The sequence below is a fragment of the Rhinoderma darwinii genome, chromosome 4 (assembly GCF_050947455.1).
Source record: "Rhinoderma darwinii isolate aRhiDar2 chromosome 4, aRhiDar2.hap1, whole genome shotgun sequence".
NCBI lineage: Eukaryota > Metazoa > Chordata > Amphibia > Anura > Rhinodermatidae > Rhinoderma > Rhinoderma darwinii.
In genome coordinates this window covers 30,228,266-30,252,177 of record NC_134690.1, presented here as the reverse complement: position 1 = coordinate 30,252,177, position 23,912 = coordinate 30,228,266, and the positions used below count along the sequence as shown (strand labels likewise).

General features: G+C 42.6%; 1 protein-coding gene across 1 annotated transcript in view; it reads right to left on the bottom strand.

Moving 5' to 3' along the window:
• Positions 1–23,912, bottom strand: part of OPN5 (opsin 5) — a 107,096-nt gene that overhangs the window by 57,612 nt on the left and 25,572 nt on the right. The window contains exon 2 of the mRNA XM_075863840.1: positions 3,292–3,444. Coding sequence (XP_075719955.1) covers positions 3,292–3,421 — 130 coding nt within the window. The 5' untranslated portion in view covers positions 3,422–3,444. The remainder of the gene's footprint in view (positions 1–3,291; positions 3,445–23,912) is intronic.

The following is a 23,912-nucleotide window of genomic DNA, read 5'->3' as shown; positions in this document are numbered from 1 at the left end:
TGTACATGTGTGTGTACGTGTGTGTGTGTCCCTCTCTAATATAGTTTAAGCTGTGTACAACCCCCCCCCCATGCTATCTGTAGCCCCCCCCCCCCATGTTATCTAAACAGCTCCTGAATTTCAGACGTTTTGACAAGTGCACGCATTTTTCGCGGCGTCTTTTATGGATATAATTGAAGCTGGTTTTCTTTGTCAATGAAAAACGGCTCCAATTACGTCCAAAGAAGTGACATGCAAAAAAAGCCCGTCTGCACAGAACACCGTAACACCCATTGAATTCAATGGGCAGATGTTTGCAGACGGTTTGGAGACGTTTTTCGGGCATAATTCGAGGCGTAAAACTCCTGAATTACGTCCGTAAATAGGGCGTGTGAACATACCCTTAGAGGGGAAAGGGGGAAAGCAGAGAGAGCTGACACAGCCAGAAAAAGTGTGCTGTCGGATCTATGTCAGAATCAGCAGCACAAACAGCTATGTACGGGAGTTGACTCTTCAGTAACAAAATGGTATTTATTTATTTATTTTTTTTCAATTTAAAAAGTTGCTAAAGTTTGCATTTAAAAGCAAATGAACAATAAAAAAATGTGTCCAAAAGTGTCCATAGCCTATAAAATAAATTGTTGTTCACCCAATGCGTTCTTGTTACAAGGGTCCGCTGATGATAAGCAGATCACATGATGACCGCTGATGGGACTTTGTGAAGGAGCCTTGGTTGCATTCAGGAAACTAGTGAGAACGACAATCATACTGCATCATCTACACCACTGGTCTCCAAACTACGGCTCTCTAGCTGTTTTGAAACTACAACCCCCAGAATGCTAGGAGTTGTCATTTAGTCACAGCTGAAGAGCCATAGGCTGTATACCAGTGATCTACAGCTACTCACAGTCCAGGCTATGCATTATGACTTGCAATTCAATAGATATTAGTCTGTGGTCTGCTAACAAGGTGCCCAACCTAAGGAGGAAATTAGATCAGCCATGGTTAATTATCGAAGCCAATTCTACAGTTTCCAATGTGACCAGCAACCATAGTAATTACTATAATTGTCCAGATGTGACCATCAAGTATGTTCAAAGGGGACTAGGCATAGGAATCACTGACTGAAGACACTTTCTCCCGCCATTTTTTGAAATGATCCAATATGTATGGACAGCTTTACTGTAGGATGATGCAACTTTTTGCAGAGTAACTGGCATAGGTTCACCTTTCAATTTCCAACCACCTGTGATGGTGCCAAACGTATCACTCTTCCCTTTCTTTAAAGTAATGAGAAAAGTACAGAATGTGATAAGCAAGCAGGGAAAGAAAGACAAGTAACGTCTTTGTTCAGTTAGTTGGTCTTCCTTCTATGAATGGAATCACAAGACGGACACTGCACTTCCAGGAGGAGCAAAAGTAAGGAGTTTTTAATTTTTTCGCATATAAGAAGAAATAAAAGTGTTATCGCTTCTTTAGTGATAAGTAAAATTATGTCATTTTGTGCCAAGGGGAAGATAAAAGAGCTTGAATTGTTTTGGTTATTAAGAACTAGAAAGCAACAAAAACAACTGCGGGGCAACAGTTACATCTTTTTAGGTTAATTCTTTGAAGGTTAATTATTTTTAGGTTAGGACAAAAGTAACCGTATTATGCGTGGTCTGTTTTATAGAAAATGGGGGCTCGGGCAGCAAGCATTTGCACCATTTTTAGACCGTTATTCTAATAATTTAAGACCACATAATAATTACATTTAAATAAAAATTTGGACTCAGAATCTGGCAACACAAATAAAAAATTTATATATATATATATATATATATATATAGATATATATATATATATATATATATATATATATATAAAAGTGATTTTGTTGTGCAAATGTAGTAAACCATAAGACTAACTTTAACATGTCATTCATACCGCACGGTGAATATCGTAAAAATAAATAAATAGAACTATTCCAGAATTGCTATTTTTAATTCATCCCGCCTCATAAAAAATTTAAATGAAGTGATCAAAAAGTCATATGTACCCCAAATTGGTACCATTGAAAATCACCCCCCAAAAACAAGTTTCACACAGCCTTGTAGATGGAAAAAGAAACAAGTTATGGCTCTCAGAATGTGGTGACACAAAAACAAATAATTTTTTTATTGTGTGAAAAAAGTAAAACATAAAAAAAGCTATATAAATTTGGTATTGCAATAATAATACCGTCAGAGTAAAGATAGCACGCTATTTTTACAGTGAATGGTGCCAAATTTGAAAAGAAAAAAAATATGGTGGAAATACTGTATTTTTTCCAATCCCCCCCCTCAAATAAGTTATATGTACCCCGAAATAGTGTCATGAAAATTTACAACTCATCCCTCAAACTACAAGCCTTTATATGGTTACGTCAACAGAAAAAGACAAAATTCTGAGTATCAGAATGCAACGCTGAAAAAAAAAAATAATAGTTTCTGCATCCTCAAGACTCAAAATAGGCCACGTCCTTAAGGGGTTAAAGAGGTTATCCCACCGTAGACATTTATGCCATATCTACAGGATATGCCATAAACATCTGATAGGTGGGGTCCTCTGATTTCTGTCTTGCCAGCCAAGATAGATAGAAGTGGTTATATCCAGTTGGAAAATGAATGCATTACATGGATGGACCATTGATTTTAATGGGAAATGTGTAGTACACCTTTTCCCCTGGGGTGGCACTACAGGGAAATTGAACACTTGCTAACAAGTTTCCCTAAAGATTACCGCTGATCGTTGGCGCCACAGCAGTGGGACACCTTGTGATCAGATTATTGTGGAGGTACCCGTCTATCATAAAAGAGATTGTCCAAACTGCTATCAAAAGAATTCTCAGTTGAGCTGAAGCCACTTGGAAGAATGGTAAAACATCTATGTGATTTCTAAATCTAGCAGATCCTCATTTGCCACTATACGATACAACATGACCTGGAAGAATTAAATTATTCATACATATATTACACTTTAGAATATTATACTACATGAATATTAAAGCCCATTGCACTCAGAGTTGCTCATAGACATGTTTTAGCTAAACAGCGCACCGTGTGCCTAGGCATGGAATAGCAAGTAAAGGTTATTAGTGACTATATGATACTTTACCATTACTAATTAGAGAAAAACTATGCAAAGTGATCGCAATGTAATAAACTATTATTTCAAGTATATTGTGTCTATCGCACAAGATTTCAATATTGATTTTTCTGATTCAAAATTGGTTTGAAGAATTTGTACGGTACATAAATACTGGCACGGGGAATTTTGGCATAATGGACTTACCAATGATCAACAAGTATAATCCAGCAATGATATCAGCTTCTTTTGAAAGCTTAGATTCAAAAAGGTCTCCTCCTCTCTCGACTATCGGAAGTAAGCCCTCACTGCCGAAGAAACTTTTATTGGTTGCCATCCTGCTTTACATGTCATTCATACCTGTGGACAGAACCAAAATGTCAATATAGGTTAGCAAAAAGTAGATGAAGACAGATGAAGGGGGGTTTGGCTGCAGGATCAGACTACACAGGGTTTGTAGTCTGTTGCCATGGAGACACATAGGTCTGCATAAGAGCTCTAGACACAAAGCAATAAACATACAGTACAGTAGCTTTATAATATAAATGTAGTTGGATACTGAAAACAACAAAAAGCTTCTAGGGAATGATTCTGAGGTCCCATCCTCTATCTATATATAGTATATGTCCCCTCATTTTAATTTATGCTGTTTTTATCATTGTAAACACAAGTCATATCCTTAGTAAGGACTTATAGTGATTTTGAGTGACCCCAGCACCAAGTGACCCACTAGATTGTCATCTTCTGATGTCTAGTTTTCTGCTGGCCCTCAAATGCCCAATCACCTCAAGAGCACAAAGCTATTAGAACAGGGGGAGGAAACCTCCAGCTCACCAGCCCAACGCCTGATAGTCCTGCTTCGCTCGGATCTCCGCAACGGTCCACGGTAGGCAAATAGAAGAAATGGAAAGAGTTGATCCAGCGCTGTAGGAATGTGGTTAAAAAGGAACATATTTCCAATTTTATTTGTATCAAAACTTAAAATTCAATAACAGGCAGACTTGGTATCAAGGCAGTAGTCGGTAGGTGTAGTGAGCCTACGCGTTTCAAGCACGTCGAGTGCTCTTAGTCATGGAATTCATTCCGAATTTTAAGTTTTGATACGAATAAAATTGGGAATACGTTCCTTTTTAAACACATTCCTACAGCGCTGGATCAACTCTTTCAATTTCTTCTACAAAGCTATTACTCTGGGGAGCATGTCCATCCTTGACAGTACATACATTACATGACTTCTCCTGTACTGATCCCTGTATTATACATTCAGATGTATGCTAGTTTCTACTGGAACCAGTTGGCATGCACACGGTTAACCTCTTAGCTTAGGTTCTCTAATATAATATAAGATAATATAACTATAAGATAGTTTTCTCTACATCAGCTTAATGCACTGATTGGTGTAATAATTACTCCTCAAACTCTTTACAGATTCTAAACAAGCTTTAAAGGAGCTTTTCGCATTGGACAATCATTTTTTGTTAGAAATAACCACTGATGATAAGTTGTCCCAGCGAACAGATGTTAACGGTTAGGGAATTTGGCACCAAGTGTCCAATTCCACTGCAGCGCCACCACAGATAGAAATGAAGCATTACACAGTTCCCAAAACAATAACCAAAAGCAATGAGCTGAAGAAAGGGGTCCTTTAGAGCAAGATACACTCTGTATAGTCATTCTTCGCTCTGAATCCTGAACTAAACCCCCCCATTAATTCAAAACTCTTTTATATATATATATATATATATATATATATATATACACACACATACATATCTATCTGTTGACAGTAATAACACAAATACTATATATATATATATATAATATTATATATATATATATATATATATATATATATATATATATATATATAAACTGTAAATATGTCGGGATTGCTTTAGGATAAACTTCTGGAACCAAACACTGTTTTTTCCTATGGCTGAGACCATCTCATTCTAGGCATCAGTGGGGGTCCCAGATGTCGGAGCCTAACCAACCAATGGCTTCATACTATGTATATGCCCTAATTCGGTATATTGAGAAATCCATTTAAATCGGTCTCTGAGTTTCTTCTGTAAATTGGGGCTATCAGGCAAAACAAAGAAAGTGCATTGGAGATATTGACTATCTGGATTAACACACACCTCGACTGCTGTTCAGTCTTTTTAGAATTACATTAAATTCTTCAGATTTTCTCCTCAGAAGTTGTAAAAACCAAATACAACTGACCTCACCAAGAAACGCCCCAAGGCTGAAAATTATGTTAAAGAAGGACAAGAATTCAATAATACTTCAAGGTCAGTAAGAGGCAGACATACTATTGACTTTCGAATTAATCTCTTCCAGGTTATTCAATGTTCTTTAAAGTCACTTTCATTTGCAAATATGAAGTTACTTTATAGTTAAAATGTATAATTTAATATTTATAACATATTTGTGCATCAATTTACAGGTCAGGCCAGATTGACAATCAGAGAATTCATTTTCAGAATAGTCATCATAACCGGTCATATAAACATAGAGGAATTTTTTTATGGTTGGGAACATTATGGTAAATGCTGTGCTATTCTTCTAGAACTCAATTCATCCATTTCAGTTATATGGTAATGGTGACTGTTCAGTGGCAGACTTTCCATAGTTCCAAGTGGCTGCTGGAAAGGGTGGTCTGGTAACAAACCATGTCGTGGTTGCCATTGAGTGACTATGGAGACCTCAGAACTATAGCAATGATGCTCGGAAATGGGCTGACTCTAGAGGGAAGTCATTGGTAATGTTGGCCACCATGTTGGTGTAGTGAACAGCAGGAACAAGTATTGAAGAGGGGGAAGAGGGCAGAAGACGGACTTTAGTGCAGTCCAGAGGCCCTTTATTTGCAACATTATAAAAAAATGCTAATGATATGATCCACCTTTAATTTATCATTAAAAATGATCAAAACACAGCAAACATATGTCATCACTTTGCGATCGGTGCGACTGCCTAGACCCCCGCTCTAAAGAATTAAGGGGCCATTGCACAGCGGCCATACTGGCTACCCAGCTGTGCAGGGAGCTGTGGCCCTATTCACTTGAATGCAGCTGTGTTGCAGTGGCTGGGAGTAGTGAGGTAGAGGGGAAACAATAAAGGGTATGCAGCACTTAAGCAGCGCTGCGGCCTCTTCAATCTCAGAATCGTTGGGGGACCTGGCAAACCACTAGTCGCAGAAGTGATTCCATAAACTAACAATATACCATCACTTTGTATGACAGAATACCCCTTTAAGGTGGCCAAGACTTGTTCGACCAACAGGTATAGCCTCCTACCTTCACATAAACATGCATGGTCGGGTTCGGCCTTATATGCATGTTTATTTCAATGTGTAGAGGTTAGCAAGTAGAGGATTATCTGCAAATCTAATGTGTATGGGTAGATTTACTTGCCCAGGAGCTAAATTACCTGCTGTATATGACCACAAGCATGATCACCATTCAACCAGACTAGCTGATGGACATGGATTTAGGGTGGAGATGTCAAGAGATACAAGACGGAGACAGAAGTTATCCTATGTTGCAGCGTTACATGAAAAACGGCAGTACTTGAGTAGATGAGCTGAGTGATGTCAATAAAAACTATATAAATCTATCTTATCTATGATTATGTAAAACTGTAACAGAAGTAATGACACCTGACAACCCAACGCTTTAAGAATCCATTAAGGACATAAAGAGCTATGTAATCCAGAGTAGGATTTATGCGATATAATACAACATACTGTAGGGAACACAGAAGCATTTTATGCTAGGTATAGGGGTAAGATATATGGGGTGCAGAGGTAACAGTCACACACTGGCCTTGGTTCCTGACGTGACCAAAAGGTCCCTCTGCTACATCATTTTGAGTTGCCGTACTGATTATAATATTGCATTTTCAAGACCTTTGAATTTTTAAATTACTGAAAACTTTCGTTATAAGACCCACAAATCATAGCACAGGTAATGTAAATGGCACAATTGTTTCATGACCTGAATGGCTGTCTCCTCTGTCCATGGTACTGAAACAAGTCTTACTTGACCTACACAACATTGAGCTCTATGAAACATATACAAATAAAAATGAATAATGAAGACTAGAGGGGTCCGGCTACTGTGCATTATGCGACCCCACACCATAATCCCGGGAGTAGGACCGGTGTGACGTTCCCTTGTGAAGGCCTCTTCATGGCGTTGCACACATGGTCTCCAGACCAGTCTCCGGCTATCATTGCGTCCGAGACAAAAGCTGGACTTATCGCCGAAGAGGATAGACCTCCATTCCAGCCTCCATTGCCGTCCTGCTGTGCACCAAGATAGCCTTTGAGAGCGGTGGCATGTGGTCAATGGAACACCTGTAGCTGGACGTCTGGCTCGTAGCAAACGCCTTCTGATGGTTTGTGTCAACACTGGTTGCCGCCCTAGAATTGGGATGTGATGTCCATTTTCACTTGAAGTACAGAATGGATCACTACGCGTCTCTGATTCAGTGGGTCAGTCCCGGATTCCGGGCGGTGTCCCGCTGTCCCAGGAGGCCAGCGGTTAGTCCCAGTTTCAGTTGGATTCAACTGTATCAGTACGCAGATACAGTTTAATCCAATGCTGAAACAAGGAACCGTTAGCTCCCTGCTCCACCATTCACGGTGTGAAGAGGCCGTGAGCCACTCGGCACAGATAGGCATGATGCAGTGATGTCATCTCGCTTGTCTGCATCGAGTTACTTATACTACAGCGCAGTGGAGCAGAGGGAGCTCCACCACTTGTCGTGGGAAGGTAAGTCTTTATTTTATTAGACACTATGGGGCGTTATACTGTATGGGAGCAGCTAAGGGGATATTATACTGTATTGGGGCAGCTGTGGGGTCATTATACTGTATGGGGGCAGCTATGGGGACATTATACTGTATGATGGCAGCTAAGGAGATATTACACTGTATGGTGGCAGCTAAGAAGGAATTATACTGTATTAGGCCGCTAAGGGGACATTATACTGTACAGGGGCAGCTATGGGGGCATTACACTGTGTGGGGGCAGCTATGGGGGCATTGTACTGTATGGGGTAGCTATACACTGTGTGCACAATTATTAGGCAAGTGAGTATTTTGACCAGATCATCATTTTTTAGCATATTTTCCAACTTCAAGTAGTATAAACTTGACTGCTGATTGGATGAAGCATATCAGGGGATGTGTATTTGTGTAATGAGGGAGGGGTGGCCTAAGGAGATCAATACCCTATATCAAGGTGTGCAGAATTATTAGGCAGCTTGTTTCCTCTGGCAAAATGGGTCAAAAAAGAGATTTAACGGACTCTGAAAAGTAAAAAATCATCTTTCAGAGGGATGCAGCACTCTTGAAATTGCTGAGATATTGGGGCGTGATCACAGAACCATCAAACGTTTTATTGCCAATAGTCAACAGGGTCACAAGAAACGGGTTGAGAAAAAAACAAAAAAAAACGCAAATAACTGTCAAAGATTTGAGAAGAATCAAACGTGAAGCGACCAGGAACCCATTATCCTCCAGTGCGGTCATATTCCAGAACTGCAACCTCCCTGGATTGGCCAGAAGTACAAGGTGTTCAGTGCTCAGAGACCTGGCCGAGGTAAGGAAGCCCGAAACCCGACCCCCACTGAACAAGACACAGAAGTTGAAAACGACAAGACTGGGCCAAGAAATAGCTGAAGACGGATATTTTCCTAAGAAAGCCAAAACTTCTGTTTTACTTTCCTAAATACTCATGTTTGAGTTTTATTAACATTTTGGATTGACGGACAGCACTGTATGTAGTTCAATAATAAAATCAATCCTCAAAAATACAACTAGTTGATCTTTACTAATACCAGCCCATAGCAGTACCCCACCTCCACCTTGCTGGCGTTTAACTCGAAGTAGGGCTCTGTGCCCGTTACTGATCCAGCCATGGGCCCATCCATCTGATCCGTCAAGAGTCACTCATCTCATCAGCCCATAAAACCTTTGATAAATCTGTCTTCAGCTATTTCTTGGCCCAGTCTTCACATTTCAACTGATGTGTCTTGTTCAGTGGTGGTCGGGTTTTGGGCTTCCTTACCTCGGCCATGTTCTGAGCACTGAACACCTTGTACTTCTGGCCACTCCAGGGAGGTGGCAGTTCTGGAATATGACAGCACTGGAGGATAACGGGTTCCTGGTCGCTTCAATCCAATAAGCAGTCAAGTTTATACAATTTGGAGTTGGGAAAATATGCACACAAATTATGATATGGTCAAAATACTCACTTTCCGAATAATTGTGCACACAGTGTAGAGACATTGTACTGTATGGTGCAGCTATGGGGCATCGTACTGTATGGGGCAGCTATGGGGTATTATACTGTATAGGGGCAGCTATGGGCGCATTAAACTCTATGGGGAAGTTTGTGTGGGCATTATACTGTATGGGGGCACCTGTGGGCATTATACAGTATAAGGGGCATTATACTGTATGGGGGCATCTGTGTGGGCATTACACTGTGTGAGGACAGCTATGGGGGCATTATACTGTATGGGGCATCTGTGGGGCATCTGTGGGGCATTATGCTGTATGGGGCAGCTATGGAGTCTTACAGTATTGGGGTATTATACGGTGTGTGGAGGACAGCTATAGGGGCATTATTCTGTGTGGGGGAACTATGTGAGGATTATACTGTGGGGAGGCACTATGGGAGCATGAAACTGTGGGCTGAACCGGGTGTGTGCGGATGCGATTGGGCGGATTAGAGGCATGGCTTAACAGGGAAAAAATTGTCCCTCTGCGATACTTGAAAGTTGGGAGGTATGAACTCCAGGCATTATGGACTTGGGAATCTTGGATGTCCCCCTTTCTGCAGGAGGTTTGATAAGTATGACAACCAATACGTGCACTAGCAGAGACTTAACTTTAAGCATATCTCTCAACATTTAAATCCGCATTCACAGGTCATGATTAAAAGCGCTGCCCCCATTCACCCAAACTCATACAAAACTTTGCTACTTTGATGCAAATTTGTATAAGCCCTAACCCTTTTAGTCCCGTTTAACAGGACTATCCCGGTAAAAACGCAATGGATGTATGAATGAAGATTCTAAAGATGTTTTCCATATTGGGCAGATGGACATTTTGGGCCCGTCCAGGCTCCAGGGTGTGACTGGAACCTCTACCCCCTATTCAGTTATACCAGAAAATGGATAAATAGAAAATTCTGAGAATTTGCACTAGAGAACTGCTCAGGAACATATATTTCCAGGTACTTTTATTTCCCATTAAACAGTGTATGGCTCGGCAACTATAAACACTTAACTTCACAGGCCGCAGAGAACAAAACAGTGTGTAAAAGGAACAGCATGAAAGAAATCATCAACGTTCATCTCTAGTCTCCGGGTGGAAAATGCATTGAAACCCTCAGACCACATACTATGGTACAAAAGCAAGAGGCAATTTAGCTCCAATGTAAAATGGTGGTGTACAATATTAATACGCCTGATCACTATATGGGGGCAGTCATGTTCTGATCCCATGAATAAAATGTTGTAGATGGGAAAACAACAAGGAAGAATTTTTTTCTTTGAGAAATATTTCATCTGCGCTCACGCAGAGTTTTACAGATTGGTACAAAATTTGTAGAAAATAAAAATAATAGTGACTGGTATGATGTGGAGAGCAGAAATAAGTCATATCTACTCGAAATAGCTTCTTCAGAACTATTGACATAAACATTATATAATGACCGTTTTATATCAAAGTAGTCCAAAACCAAAAAGTGCCTGTAACATATTGCAGCTGACAAATTTCTAGTGCAGGTTAACCCCTTCGGGACAAAGCCATTTTTGGGATTTTTGATTTTTGTTTTTCCCTCCCGCATTCCAAGAGCCATAACTTTTTTATTTTTCCATCAATAGAGTTGTGTGAGGGCTTATTTTTTGCAAGAGGAGTTGTAGTTTCTTTTGTTATTATTTATACTTCCATATAATGTACTGGGAATCTGAAAAAAAATTATTTGCGGGCTGAAGTTTGGAAAAAACTGCAATTCCTCAATTGTTTTATGGGTTTCGTTTTTACGACTTTCACCGTGCAGTAAAAATGACAACTTGTCTTTATTCTGTGGCTCAATAAGATTACGGTGATACCAAATTTATATAGTTTTTTTAAATATTTTACTACTTTTATTGATAATAAACTCTTCGTTAAAAAAATGTTTTGTGTCGCCACATTCTGAGAGCCATAACTTTATTTTTTCACCAATTGAGTGGTGTGAGGGCTTATTTTTTGTGGGATGAACTGTAGATTTTATCGGTATGATTTTTTGGTATGGTGAACTTTTCAATCATTTTTTATTACATTATATTGTAATAGTTCAGAATTTTACGGATGCAGCGACACCAATTTTGTTTACTTTTTACATTACTTTAGGGGGGAAATTGTGTTTTGTTTTTTTTTACTTGAAATACTTTTTTTCCACTACTAAAAACTTATTTTTCACTTTTTTTTTTTTTTTTTTTACAATAAAAGTTTTTTATTGATTTTACATGCAAGAAAAATAAAGCAATATACAAATGCCAAATCTTTTTCAGAACATTATAACATGAAATGTATACAGGTACCTGGATACATTGGATAGTAAAAGTCAAGAAATGTGAACTTACAATCAGTCAGCAGTATTTATAAACAACAAAACAATGAAGCATTATGGCAGTAGAACAGTTTCAGTACTTATTGTCACCAAGGGATCAGGAGGAAGGAGGCGAAAAGGAGAAGGAAGATGGTAGGGACATGGGGGAAGGAGAATGAAGGAAGTGGAACCAGAGTCATTTCGACAATCAAGGAAGATGACAGACATCTATCCCGAAGAGACAGGTTTAGCCAGTATGGCAAAGGGTCAACTCATCTATTGTACATTGTATTCAACCCAAAAATGGCTATAAGTTTTGTCTTCACAAAAAGTTGACCAGGGTTTCCAAATTGTTTGGAATTTAACATATTTATGTAACTCTATATGGGATATCTCGGTTTGCCAATAGAGTGATATAAGCGCCTTAGCCACACCGAACAAATGCTTCCAAAGCACTTCAGGTTTGACCACAGTAGAGGATGTCTGTATGTTTAGGAACAATAAGCAGGGGTCTATGGTAATGGAAGGATGGGTCACAATGTTCAACACGGACTGTATAGAAACCCAGTATGGAGCTATCGTTTTGCATTCCCACCATATATGGAGATATGTACCCGTTGTCTTGTGGCACCTCCAGCATAGTGATGAGGTGCCCGGATAAATTCTGCTCAAGACCCAAGGGGTCTTGTACCATCTGGAAGTGAGTTTATATGTGGATTCTTGAAGTTTAATACACCTAGAAATACCTAGAGAGTTTTTGTAAATCTCCCCTCTCTCTTTTTCTGTAAATGTCATATTTAATTCTTTCTCCCAGGCCCTAATAAAGGTAAGGGAACCGGTGGTATACATTTTTTAGAAGACTGGTATATAGGAGGTAGATTGTTTTCTTAGGTGGTCTACCCCAAAGCAAAAAAGTGTCTCCAGCCATGTCTCCGAGCGTCCATAGGTATCACGCTTAATCACCTCTAGATAGCACCGTTTAAGATGGAAATAGGTGAGAAAGTTAATAGAGGTAAATCCTGGGAAATCCTTCTACTCCTGATAGGTAGGGACCGCGCCATCCCTCAGGATGGAGTCATACGTGACGACTAGAGATGAGCAAACCGGGACAACCGAACCCGGTTTCGGTCCGAACATCGGGAAAAGTTCGGTTCGCAGCGAATCCGAACTTCACCGGGTTCGGCCGAACCCGTTTTGACCGAACCCGGTTAAAAATATTATACATATCGGCAGCCACTTGTCTCTATCAATCACTGATAGAGAAAAGAGGCTGCTGATTAAAAATAAAATAAAAAGCATTTCATACGTACCCGGTCGTTGTCTTGGTGACGAGTCCCTCTTCTTCCTCCAGTCCGACCTTCTTTTCTGACGCGGCAGCCTGTGATTGGCTGCAGAGGCCTCTGCAGCCTGTGATTGGCTGCAGAGGCCGCGGCAGCCTGTGATTGGCTGCAGCGGTCACATGGGCTGTATCGTCATCCAGGAATGTCGGGCCGGATGTCGAGAGAGACGCGTCACCAAGGCAACGGCCAGGAGACCGGACTGGAGGAAGCAGAAAGTTCTCGGTAAGTATGAACGTCTTTTTTTTTTTACAGGTTACTCTATATTCTGATCGGAATTCACTGTCCAGGGTGCTGAAACAGTTACTGCCGATCAGTTAACTCTTTCAGCACCCTGGACAGTGACTATTTACTGACGTCGCCTAGCAACGCTGCCGTAATGACGGGTGCACACATGTAGCCATCCGTCATTACGGGGCCTCATGCACACGACCGTAAAAACACCCGTTATTACGAGTCGTAATTACGACCCGAAATAGCGGGCCCATAGACTTCTGTTAGCCACGGGTACCTTCCCGTTTTCTCACGGGAAGGTGCCCGTGCCGTTAAAAAGATAGAACATGTTCTATTTTTTTATTTTACGGGCCGTGCTCCTATACTTTATAATGGGAGCACGGCTCGGAAAAACGACCGGCTGCCCGTGGCCGGCCGTGCTCATCTCCTGAAATACTCTGTGCTGCCTTAAACTCTGTGGACAGGTCAGGATCCTGTTTCTTTTAAATGCTGCTAGGGAACCCGCTCGATCCACTATATAAGGCTGCGCTACAGTGCAGCATTTAAAAGAAACAGGATCCTGACCTGTCCACAGAGTTTAAGGCAGCACAGAGTATTTCAGGAGATGAGCGTGCAGATTCAGTGCTGCTGTGAACTCTGCTCTTACCATTACGTAGCTCTCAGTCTGTTACCTCTCCTCCACTCCTGTCCTCAATAACACCTTTACATGATTGGCAAGTCACCACGTAATGGTAAGAGCAGAGTTCACAGCAGCACAGAGTATTTCAGGAGATGAGCGTGCGGATCTTGTGCGGGGTGGTGACTTGCCAATCATGTGAAGGTGTTATTGAGGACAGGAGTGGAGGAGAGGTAACAGACTGAGAGCTATGTAATGGTAAGAGCAGAGTTCACAGCAGCACAAGACTCTGCACGCTCCTCTCCTGAAATACTCTGTGCTGCTGTGAACTCTGCTCTTACCATTATGTAGCTCAGTCTGTTACCTCTCCTCCACTCCTGTCCTCAATAACACCTTCACATGATTGGCAAGTCACCACGTAATGGTAAGAGCAGAGTTCACAGCAGCACAGAGTATTTCAGGAGATGAACGTGCGGATCTTGTGCGGGGTGGTGACTTGCCAATCATGTGAAGGTGTTATTGAGGACAGGAGTGGAGGAGAGGTAATAGACTGAGCTACGTAATGGTAAGAGCAGAGTTCACAGCAGCACAGAGTATTTCAGGAGAGGAGCGTGCAGATTCAGTGCTGCTGTGAACTCTGCTCTTACCTTTACAGAGGGGAAAAAACTCCTCCAGACGTCTACCAAGCGGTGTGATGTAAGAAGTTTATGAATCTTTCTAAGAGCCGAACATCTATGGATTGAGGTCCCCCTGGAGGAATCCAACAGCGGCTCCAACGTAATGTTGAAGTCCCCCCCCCCCTAAAAGTACAAGACCCTCGGAGAAATGGAAAAAGGTTTCTAACGTGTCAGAGAGCCACGCTATTTGCCCAGTGTTTGGAGCATATATGTTCCCTATAGAGATAAGAGTGTTTGCAATTTTCCCTTTGATGAATATAAATCTACCTTCACTATACATTACTTGAGACAATAGTTCGAAAGGGACGTCAGATCTAAACGCTATGCTGACCCCGTTACATTTACGATCTGCATTACAAGCGTGATACCAAGACGTGTAGGGAGATTTGGGTACGTTTGGCAGAAGAAGAAGTAGGACCAAAATCCAGCGCTTACCATAAGGACACAAGACGTGTCGGAAACGCGTAGGCAAAACAAATGATTTAAGGCAACTTTTGATCCTTCACCTTCCACCCACCTCTGTACTCTGCTACATCATTCATTACTTTGTCATTTTAAACCTGATCTACTATTAATAAAAGTGGAACGTCGGTTCCTTTTATCTATCACAAGCGCTGGATTTAGGTCCTTCTTCTTCTGCTGCTGGCTGTGCGGGATACCGGGCGCTGTCTACTCACGGACACAACAAACTTTGAGCTGGAGGATCTCCCCACCCCCCCCCCTTTTCCTATTCTCAGTTTTTGGTAAGTTTGGCACTTTACCTTTCATGAAGTGGGTTTCCTGTAGAAGCAGCACAGATGACTCCATCCTCTTGAGGGAATGGATAATCCGGGAGCGCTTGGTTGGAGAGTTAAGACCCTTGACATTCAAAGACGTTATCTTAATTTGTGACATAAGTACTGAAAGCACAAGTTAAAAATATAAAACACAATATATGTTAAACAGAAGATTGTAGTGGTGAACACTACTTGCACTGATCAACAGTGCTAGGATAGTTAGTTATTAAACCAACTATAGTTATATGGGGGGGGGGCTATGTAGACAAAGTTATACAATAGCACTTTACCTACGAGAACATACAGTTTCCCGGTTCAGGGAAATTCAAATTTAGTACAGTGTTGCAGATTAACAGTCATCTGGTAATTTATAACAGATAGCAGAAATAACACAGTAATGGAATAAACATTGTAGAAATACTATCTGTCAAGAATCAGGTCAATCATGACCACATTGCAAAGTTGCTGCCATATGTAAGCTAGAAATTTAAAACCTATCAATAGCTTATAGTCAGCAAACAGACATCATGGTCAGTAAAGAGTGAAATCGGTGATATCAAGGTGGGATATCAGCCCGTGTCTTCTTAGGTGTGCAGCTTCTAGACTTTTGTCAGGGTTCTGGTCTCGGCCATGGGGGAAGAGAGTCCACATCTGTGTATGGGAGCCATGAGGGTATAGAATTGGGGTCCAGTTGCAGTAGTGGACACCAGGGGCGTAGCTAAAGGCTCATGGGCCCCGATGAAAAAGTTCTTATTGGGCCCCCCCCCCCGCAAACTCCTCATGGCCGACGGTCCTGGGTCTCCTAAGTGACCCAACAATGCAGCACTAGCAGCCGGGGCGTCACTAAGGCTGGGTTCACACACCCTATTTACGGACGTAATTCGGGCGTTTTAGCATTGAATTACGTCCGAAAATGCGGCTCAAAAGCGTTGGCAAACATCAGCCCATTCATTTGAATGGGTTTTACGATGTTCTGTGCCGACGGTAATTTTTTTAACGCGCCGCTGTCAAAAGGCGGCGCATAAAAAAGACGCCCGCGTAAAAAAAGTGCCTGTCACTTCTTCAGACGTAAATGGAGCCGTTTTCCATGGAAAAACAGCTCCAATTACGTCCGTAATGGACGCAGCGAAAAACGCCTGCACATGCCTTTACGGCTGAATTTCCGGAGCTTTTTTCTCATGAAAAAAAAAAAAAACGTAATTTCAGCCGTAACGGACGCTGCCGTGTGAACATACCCTCAGGGCTTAAAATGTCAGGGGAAATAGCCCCAATACATATGTGTCCGCCCCAAAAAAAATGTGTGTATAGGAGACCGCATATCTATAGCACTACAACCCTATAAACTATGGATAGGATTAGATACATTGGCTCAGCAGACAGTATCACACATGACAGGATTAGATACAGTGGCTGAGCAGACAGTATCACACATGATAGGATTAGATACAGTGGCTCAGCAGACAGTATCACACATGATAGGATTAGATACAGTGGCTCAGCAGGCAGTATCACACATGATAGGATTAGATGCAGTGGCCCAGCAGACAGTATCACACATGATAGGATTAGATACAGTGTCTCAGCAAACAGTATCACACATGATACGATTAGATACAGGGCCCAGCAGACAGCATCAGACATGATTGGATTAGATACAGGGCTCATCTCGCTGACATTGCGGCTCCAGCGCTGGACCCAGGAAAGGTGAGAATAATAATTTTGCTTCTTTATGTGTTTCTGATTATTTCTGTGCGTTTGTGTTTTTTTACAGGTTCGGTTGTTGGACTTCGGATACGAGGACTTCAATGACGGCGTTTTTTTTATTCTCAATAAAATGCTTAATGAGGGTTGTGTTTTTTTATTTCAATAAAATATTTTTTCTATTTATCTTTTTAAACTTTATTATCACCGCCTTAGTAATGGCCGCTGGCTGCTTGACAACCTCCATTACTAAGGTGGGGCTTAATGTTAGCCGATGCAAAGGCCAACACTAACCCCCATTATTACCCCGGTACCCACCGCCACCAGGGGTGCTAGGAAGAGCCGGGTACGAACCAGTACCCGTCCATCTGTAGTGACGGGCAGGCACTGGGGTGGCCGCAGGCTGGTAGTATTAGGCTGGGGAAGGCCAAATATAGTGGTACCTACCACCTTGGTAATGCTGCCTGCTGCTGCTGTGTTGTATCTGGCTGGTTATGAAAATTCGGGGGGACCCCACATCGTTCTTTCCAATTATTTTTTTTTTTTTAAATGACGTGGGGTCCCCCCCATTTTTCATAACCAGCCAGATACAATAAAGCAGCAGCAGCCTCGCATTACCAGGGTGGGAAGGGCCACTGTATCTGGCCTTTCCCCTCCTGATAATACCAGCCTGCGGCCACCCCAGTGGCCGACCATCACTACAGATGGTCAAGTACTGGATGGTACCCGGCTCTTCCCAGCACCCCTGGTGGCGGTGGGTACCGGGGTAATAAAGGGGTTTAGTGTTCGCCTCTGCTCCGGCTAACACCAAGCCCCGCCTTAGCAATGGATGCTGTCAATCAGCCGGCGGCCATTACTAAGGCGGTAGTAATAGTTAAAAAAAAAACCACGAAGACATAGAAAAAATATTTTATTGAAATAAAAAAAAAACCCACACAACCCTCATTAACCATTTTATTGATAATAAAAAAAAAAGCCATCATCGAAGTAGTCCTGGAATCCGACGTAGTCCAACGACCGAACCTGTAAGAAAACACACAAGAAAAACGATTAGTAACACATGTGTTAGGCTTAGATACAGGGCCCATGTGTGATACTGTCTGTGGGACCCTGTATCTAAGCCAACCACAACGTAGGCTTAGATGCAGGGTCCAGCAGACAGTAATCTTATACAGTATAAGATTACTGTGTGTTGGGGCCCTGTATCTAAACCTACAGTGTGGTAGGCTTATATACAGGGCCCATCAGACAGGATCACACATGGGCCATGTATCTAAGCCTACCATGTGATTGGCTTAGATACAGGGCCCAGCAGACAGTATCACACAATCTGTGATCCTGTCTCATGGGCCCCCTAAGCCTGCTACATCGTAGGCTTAGGAGTTGTGCAGTCCCTAAACATTGATGGCCTATCCACAGGATAGGCCATCAATAGCTGATGTGTCTCCCGGGACCCGCAAATCAGCTGTTTTGAAGGGGCCGCAGCACTCGTACGAGAGCTGCTTCCCCTTCATTTCACTACTCGCTCACACTGTGACCGGAATGAAGGGGAGCAGCTCTCGTACGAGTGCTGCGGCCCCTTCAAAACAGCTGATTGGCGGGTCCCGGGAGTCGGACCCCGCCAGTCAGGGCTAATCTTACCTTCCTCTTCAGCCGCGGCGGTAGTTCTGTCGTCTCAATGCTGTGCGCGGCGCATAGCGCTGTGACGTAATGCGCTGCGCACAGAGCTGTGACGTCAGGACCTCCGCTGCGATCCGGAACCAGGAAGGTAAGTAAAGTCTGTTACTATAGTAACAGGGGCCCGCGGCCCGAGTTACTATAGTAACTTTTTATTGATGTGGTGCGGGGGGCTGTGGGCCCCCCTGGCTTCGGGGCCCGGTCGCAATTGCGACCGCTGCGACCCCTATAGCTACGCCAGTGGTGGACACATCCTGTGTAGATCTTCAGGTGCATGAATATTGCATATCTTTCCTTCATGATGAAACGAAATGCCAAACGGAAAGAGCCATTTGTAGGGAATTTTCAGGCTACGCAACCTATCTGTCAGGGCTCTCAATGCTCTGCGTTTGGTCAGGGTGGCTGGAGAGATCTTGAAAAAATGTCAGATTGTGACTTTCAAAAATCAATTCTGGCATTGCTCTTGTTTTACAAAGAATCGCTTCCTTGGTAGTGAAGGATATCCCGTGGTTGTTCATCTTCTTTCGGTTTAGGATGAAGAGCTCTGTGTGCTCGTTCTATATGAAAGTCAGGCAGCGAATCTGGGCACAAAACAAATTCAAGAATTCTTTGTGTTACTGCTATAGTTTCGGCTGGTGGATAACTTTCAGGAACCCATCTAATTCTAATATTATTTTGCCATCCGCAATTGTTTTGGTCTTCTACGTAAGCATGAAGGGAATTCAGATGTGCTTGGCACGTTGTCAAAGCAGAGGCGGTGGCATCACTGTGTTTTAAGATAGCAAACTGTGTTTCCTCTAGGAGCTCCACTCTGGCTCCCACCTGTCATACTTCTTGTTTAATATTAGCCAGTTCTTTATGACAGATCTGAGCGCCTTCTCTATGATCTTCTGAAGGCCTGAGGAGGAAACAGATACCATTGAAGATGCACTTGGAGACAACTCATCGTCAATGTTGCTTTCAGCATCTGAGGTTTCAGGTTGGTCCCCGATTTGTCAGTTGCGTTTAGCTCCCGCAGCAATTTTTCACGGCGAGTATTTTCGTAGGTATTTGTCCATATCCGGCTGGGATTTCCCCTGTTTAGAGGTAGTTTGGGATTCCACACACTTTGTTTGACCAATTTTCAACTCTAATATGGTAAAAGAGCTGGGTGCAATATGTGCTCACATCAGATCACATAGTCACTATATTAGCTATCTGCATCTAGTGTAGCAGGGAGTGAAGTAAATGGTTACAGGAGAGGCTTTGGCTCTTATGTATGAGAGTGTCCTGGGCTGTTACAGAGTCGCAGTCCAGATTTAAGGTAGATGTAGAACCGCATAGAGACACTGAATTCTTGAAATTACGGCAAGGCTCTATTCAACAGGCCTAAAATTGTAGTCTACTAGTCTGTTCCCCTGGTAATATATTAGGGAAAGTCACAGTAAGAGCCAGAGATGATATGTGTCAGAATGGGTAGGTGTTACCTCACCTCAAACAATGAATGTAATATAGTAGGCTGGGGTAGCTGGTACTCTACCTTCCTGCGTCTATCTGGCGTTCCTGGTCTGTAAGAAGATGGCCGGCGTCAGGCAATGTGAAACAGGCCCACAGGGCCAAATCCAAAATGGCGGCCATGTTATGCATCAGCCGTTTTTTCTTTTCGTTTTTGTCAGCAAAAACTCGGTCCCACATTGAAGCCAGGAGACAGGGGTCCAGGGGGGGCCCAGCTATGTCTAATAGGGCCTGTAGGTCTCGGTCCGCTGAGGCACCGGAGCGCTATACGGGCCGGAGCGGCACGACGGCACTCCGGCCGTCAAAAATTTAGTCCGCGGCTTCAGGCCTACTAGTAGTCCGCGTTCCAAAAATGTGGCCAAAACGCCCAAAAATGGTGTCAATCTGTGCCAGGTGCCCAGGGGGTGCCGAGGATAGCACTAGAGCCAGGTTTTGGTGCTGGAAGAGCATGGATGGAGGTAGATTAAGCTAGGTGGTGCAGAGCTCTCCTCAAGTGCGTCTGTCCAGTCTCGCCGTCAGGCCCCACCCCTTTTTCATATTTATTTTTTTTACACACTTTATTAGCCCCCCGAGGGGACTTGAACCAGCGATACTAAAGTATTGCAGTATATCGTCATTTTCACGGGCTTCTGTTAAGTCCCCCAGCATGCAGAAATTATATGGTCTTTAGCTGGTCATGTGATGCTGTGCTGAAGCATCATGGGATTTATAGCAAAGCAGAGAGGAAGAGAAAGCTGGGGAAATCTTAGAATCAAGATGGAGGGGTTTTTAAAGCACAGACAAGGCAGCAGTGCAAAAAGTAAGTACAGTATACATAAAAGAAGTGTAGAGGGTGGTATACAGTCAGGGTGGGTGGTGCACCACTAGAGGTCCACTAGAGGTCTTCTTTAAAGAACACTTTTTTTCTAAAAATCTTTTTTCTTGCCAAAAAAAACTCTGGATATGCGATATAGTCATATATATATAAGACATATCTCTTTGCCATTAAATATCCTTTCTAACAATGATCATATGATCTACATTCACTCTCTTTATTAAATAAACTCCTTAACTAGGAATTTTTTTACTTAGGTTGAGTGGTGAGGGTTAAGTTTGTCTGTCACCCTACACATATAATAGACCCCACCCCTTTCGCCCCATGTCCAGATGGGCAGTCCAGTTTCCCACAGGCATGTGACAGAAGTCTTTGCTGTCCATGGCTATTCCCTGTATCTATCTGACTGCACAGCCATGTTGTTATCGCTGTCATCTCAGATGAAATACAGGGGAGGATTCTCATAGAGGCAACCCAAGTTGCAACGGAGTCTCTTCTAGAGGTGGAGTCGCTTTTCGCAGCGGCGCAGATGTAAGTGCCGTTGTATGAGAGATCCACTTTCCCTTCTCTCTGTTTTCTTAGAGAGGGAGACTCAATGCGTATCTGGTGCGAGGGACGAACAGCAATGTTTAGCGATCCCTCGACGGACAGCACATACGCAATTTGTTCTTTGTGCTGTACGACGGGTGAACGATTCATCGCTCCCCTATTGACACACACCATGGGGGAGTGCCAGGAGAGGGGGAGGAGTCAACGGGGTTTAAAAGGAGAGGGAAATCTCTGTTGACGTCAGACACAGGCGCCAACTTCAAAAATATTGAACCATCTGGGCGACTTCTTGCCACTGCGAATACGCCTCCAAATAGACAGCTAATTAATTTGTCCCAGCACTCCGAGAATTGGATTTAGCTGGTTATGGCCCATCTACCCTGAAGAATCGCTTGGCCGTGAGGAAACGCGTTGGGAGGTATATTTTTGCACATTGAGAGAGGTTCCATGGGAGATCTTTTCCTATATTAAGAGAGATTTCCTGGTGCCCCGACATCAAGCCTAAAGCCATCCAGAAACGGATGACATCCAAACGGGTATGGGGGCATTGAGCCCCGCTCTTCAAATACTTGTTGGGTATTTATAAGGAAGGATCTCAAATGTAAAACTTGATGAACACTCTCCATCTATTAAAATACGCATAAATTGCTGTCTAAATCTGACTATCTAATTATACAGTGAAGGAAATAAGTATTTGATCCCTTGCTGATTTTGTAAGTTTGCCCACTGTCAAAGACATGAACAGTCTAGAATTTTTAGGCTAGGTTAATTTTACCAGTGAGAGATAGATTATATAAAAAAAAATAAAAAAAAATATAACATTGTCAAAATTATATATATTTATTTGCATTGTGCACAGAGAAATAAGTATTTGATCCCTTTGACAAACAAGACTTAATACTTGGTGGCAAAACCCTTGTTGGCAAGCACAGCAGTCAGACATTTTTAGTAGTTGATGATGAGGTTTGCACACATGTTAGATGGAATTTTGGCCCACTCCTCTTTGCAGATCATCTGTAAATCATTAAGATTTCGAGGCTGTCGCTTGGCAACTCGGATCTTCAGCTCCCTCCATAAGTTTTCGATGGGATTAAGGTCTGGAGACTGGCTAGGACACTCCATGACCTAAATGTGCTTCTTTTTGAGCCACTCCTTTGTTGCCTTGGCTGTATGTTTCGGGTAATTGTCGTGCTGGAAGACCCAGCCACGAGCCATTATTAATGTCCTGGTGGAGGGAAGGAGGTTGTCACTCAGGATTTGACGGTACATGGCTCCATCCATTCTCCCATTGATGCGGTGAAGTAGTCCTGTGCCCTTAGCAGAGAAACACCCCCAAAACATAATGTTTCCACCTCCATGCTTGACAGTGGGGACGGTGTTCTTTGGGTCATAGGCAGCATTTCTCTTCCTCCAAACACGGCGAGTTGAGTTAATGCCAAAGAGCTCAATTTTAGTCTCATCTGACCACAGCACCTTCTCCCAATCACTCTCAGAATCATCCAGATGTTCATTTGCAAACTTCAGACGGGCCTGTACATGTGCCTTCTTGAGCAGGGGGACCTTGCGGGCACTGCAGGATTTTAATCCATTACGGCGTAATGTGTTACCAATGGTTTTCTTGGTGACTGTGGTCCCAGCTGCCTTGAGATCATTAACAAGTTCCCCCCGTGTAGTTTTCGGCTGAGCTCTCACCTTCCTCAGGATCAAGGATACCCCACGAGGTGAGATTTTGCATGGAGCCCCAGATCGATGTCGATTGACTGTCATTTTGTATGTCTTCCATTTTCTTATTATTGCACCAACAGTTGTCTCCTTCTCACCCAGCGTCTTACTTATGGTTTTGTAGCCCATTCCAGCCTTATGCAGGTCTATGATCTTGTCCCTGACATCCTTAGAAAGCTCTTTGGTCTTGCCCACGTTGTAGAGGTTAGAGTCAGACTGATTCATTGAGTCTGTGGACAGGAGTCTTTTATACAGGTGACCATGTAAGAGCTGTCTATAATGCAGGCACCAAGTTGATTTGGAGCGTGTAACTGGTCTGGAGGAGGCTGAACTCTTAATGGTTGGTAGGGAATCAAATACTTATTTCACTGTGCACAATGCAAATAAATATATATCATTTTGACAATGTGATTTTCTTTTTTTTTTTTAATATAATCTATCTCTCACTGGTAAAATTAACCTAGCCTAAAAATTCTAGACTGTTCATGACTTTGACAGTGGGCAAACTTACAAAATCAGTAAGGGATCAAATACTTATTTCCTCCACTGTATTGGATATATGCCATGAGCAAATGCTGAAAATCCATTATACTTGATTTTTGACATTTATATGCACTAT